The sequence below is a fragment of the Penaeus chinensis genome, chromosome 10 (genome assembly GCF_019202785.1).
Source record: "Penaeus chinensis breed Huanghai No. 1 chromosome 10, ASM1920278v2, whole genome shotgun sequence".
In the NCBI taxonomy this organism is placed as follows: Eukaryota; Metazoa; Arthropoda; class Malacostraca; order Decapoda; family Penaeidae; genus Penaeus; species Penaeus chinensis.
The window spans coordinates 33050884-33053383 of record NC_061828.1 but is presented as its reverse complement, the minus strand read 5'-3'; the positions used below and the strand labels follow the sequence as shown (position 1 = coordinate 33053383).

General features: G+C 32.1%; 1 protein-coding gene across 1 annotated transcript in view; it reads left to right on the top strand.

Moving 5' to 3' along the window:
• The window catches only part of LOC125029607 (retinol dehydrogenase 13-like), a 5684-nt gene that overhangs the window by 2584 nt on the left and 600 nt on the right, over positions 1-2500 (top strand). The window contains 2 exon segments of the mRNA XM_047619587.1: positions 99-267; positions 1282-1489. Of these exon segments, the coding sequence (XP_047475543.1) occupies positions 99-267; positions 1282-1489 (377 nt within the window).

Here is a 2500-nt window from a genome sequence, read left to right as displayed (position 1 = left end):
GTGATGTGAAAGAATTTATGATTATAAAATCTTCGTTAGCAATTAAAAAAAAAAAATCTGAATGCTGGTAAACTTCTTTATCACATTCTTAATTACAGGCCTCTGTACCAAGTCGCATTATAAATGTGTCTAGTGTAGCACATATGAGAGGTAGCATCAAATTTGACGATTTGAATAGTGAAAAGAACTATGATGAAGGGGACGCTTATGCGCAAAGCAAACTTGCCAATGTTCTCTTCACTCGGGAATTAGCGGAGAGATTAGAAGGTAAGTAATTACCGCTTTATCGTCTTTTCTATCAGTGCATCAATATTGGGTTTGTGTCCTTGGGAATATTTATTACAATTTGTAATATCTGTCTTCAGTTCATTTTAACAGTGTTGATAAAAATGGTGGAGATCAGGCTGTAGTTCCGCAATATGTTCTATGGCTAGCTAGTATTTTCAGTGATATACATACAATTTTGGTTTGCTTACTGGAAAACCAACCAAAATGGCATACTTTTTTTTGTCTGGCTAAATCTGAATTTCTTCTTTCTAAAGCCACATAGCAGATGGAAACAGTTGAAAGCATTGGATGAATTAAAGAACAGTAATACTTATTGAACCGTAATTATTGCAACAAACAGAAAAGGTATGAATGAGAATCAGTATCTTCACAGTACAAGAGATGTATTTGACGAGTTTCAATTATATCTTATTCAAAAACACATGTATTTCTGATGGCAATATAATCAAAGCAGGACAAATACATCCCTTGTATTATGAAGATGTTTATTCTTGTTCCTAAATTTTCTACAATAATGCTTGCATTCAGACCTGTCATCCAAACTCTCCAGAAATTATATATCACTTTTTTTTTTCTTTCTCTTTTTTTTTTGCTCCCTCTGATGAGAGATTAATTATTTAAATCAACAAGGTTTGGATTTTGTCTAGAATATTTTCAGGAGTGATTCATTATTTGGTATAAAAATAACTTCTAGCATTGAAGAAAACAAGCTTTATAATAATTATGCAACTTAATGGAAAACCACTGATGGTACTGAGTCAATAAAACAAAAACTAGCATTTGAGTAAAAAGGTAGTTTAACATCCTATATATTCAAGTAGAATAGAAATAGCAAATTATATATAAAAAAAAACAACTAACTATAGGCTGATTATAGTACACTTTCATATGCATATGTATAATAGCTATAGTAGTAGTAGAATAATTTTTTTTTATCCAGTGGTGAATATGATCAAGAAAAGTAAGGTTGCCGAATCTTTTTCATTCCTACAGGAACTGGGGTAACGTGCAATGCGGTCCACCCAGGGATTGTCCTAACGGAGCTTGGAAGACACATGAGTATATATAAAAGCTGGATCGCAGCCATGTTCTTAAAGCCACTGCTTTGGGTTTTCTTGAAGACTCCTCGCCAGGGAGCTCAAACCACCATCTATGCAGCTCTTAGCTCTGACCTGGAAGGAGTCAGCGGGAAGTATTTTAGGTAAGTTTAGAGTTTGTGTTTGTGTATGTCATATTATGTGAAATATGGAATAGGGATTTGTGTATATGTCATATTATGTGAAATATGGAATAGGATTTGTGTATATGTCTTATTATGTGAAATATGGAATAGGGATGTCAATACTTATGATCATGAGGAAAATAGGAATGCTCTATTTAAAGTTGAAGTCATAGGTATCTCCAAACACATCAAATAACTTAAAGTCTCTGCCAAGTAATTGCCTCAAGAATAGGGAATTTATCCTAGGATTTTCCAGTTATTCAGAGTGATATGGTATTATATCCAGTTTATATTTAAGTATGTTTTTGAAGGATTATTTTAAAATCTTCTGTATGCATAAAAAAGCTCTTAAAGGATTACTTTATACATTTTCTGTATGACTAAAAAAAAGCTCTTAAAAGGTTTACTTTATAAATTTTCTGTATGCATAATAAAAGCTCTTAAGGAAGATTATATGTATAGATGAGTAACATCAGCACTACAAACTTGTTGTAATGACAGATACTGCTCATGAGGAAATTGTTATTGAAAAAAAACAACATGCAAAGGTATTGTGAAAAGATCATGTAAAAATTAAGATATGAATACAAGAGATGTGAAAATAGGAAAGATATAGATGGAAAATAAATAGACAGATAGACATTCAGTTCATAGAGAATTATTTACCAAATGCATCAACACATACATCACACAAACAAGCATGGACGTCAATATACAAACATCTTACCACAAGTACAAACAGAAAGATTATGCCTGACTAAAATGTCATTCAAACAAGTTAATGTGGCAAATATATGACTTTCATGATATCCCAACATGTATAGCTTCCCACAAAGTAAGGCATAACTGTTCAGAATTCACCAGATGCACCTGGATATATTTTATATAAGTTGATTGTTCACCCTATTCTCAGTGAATTGTAGACAGAGGTTTAATACATTTGATAAGCTTTGTGGTATAGTGATAAGAAAGGTGATTTGATACCTGACA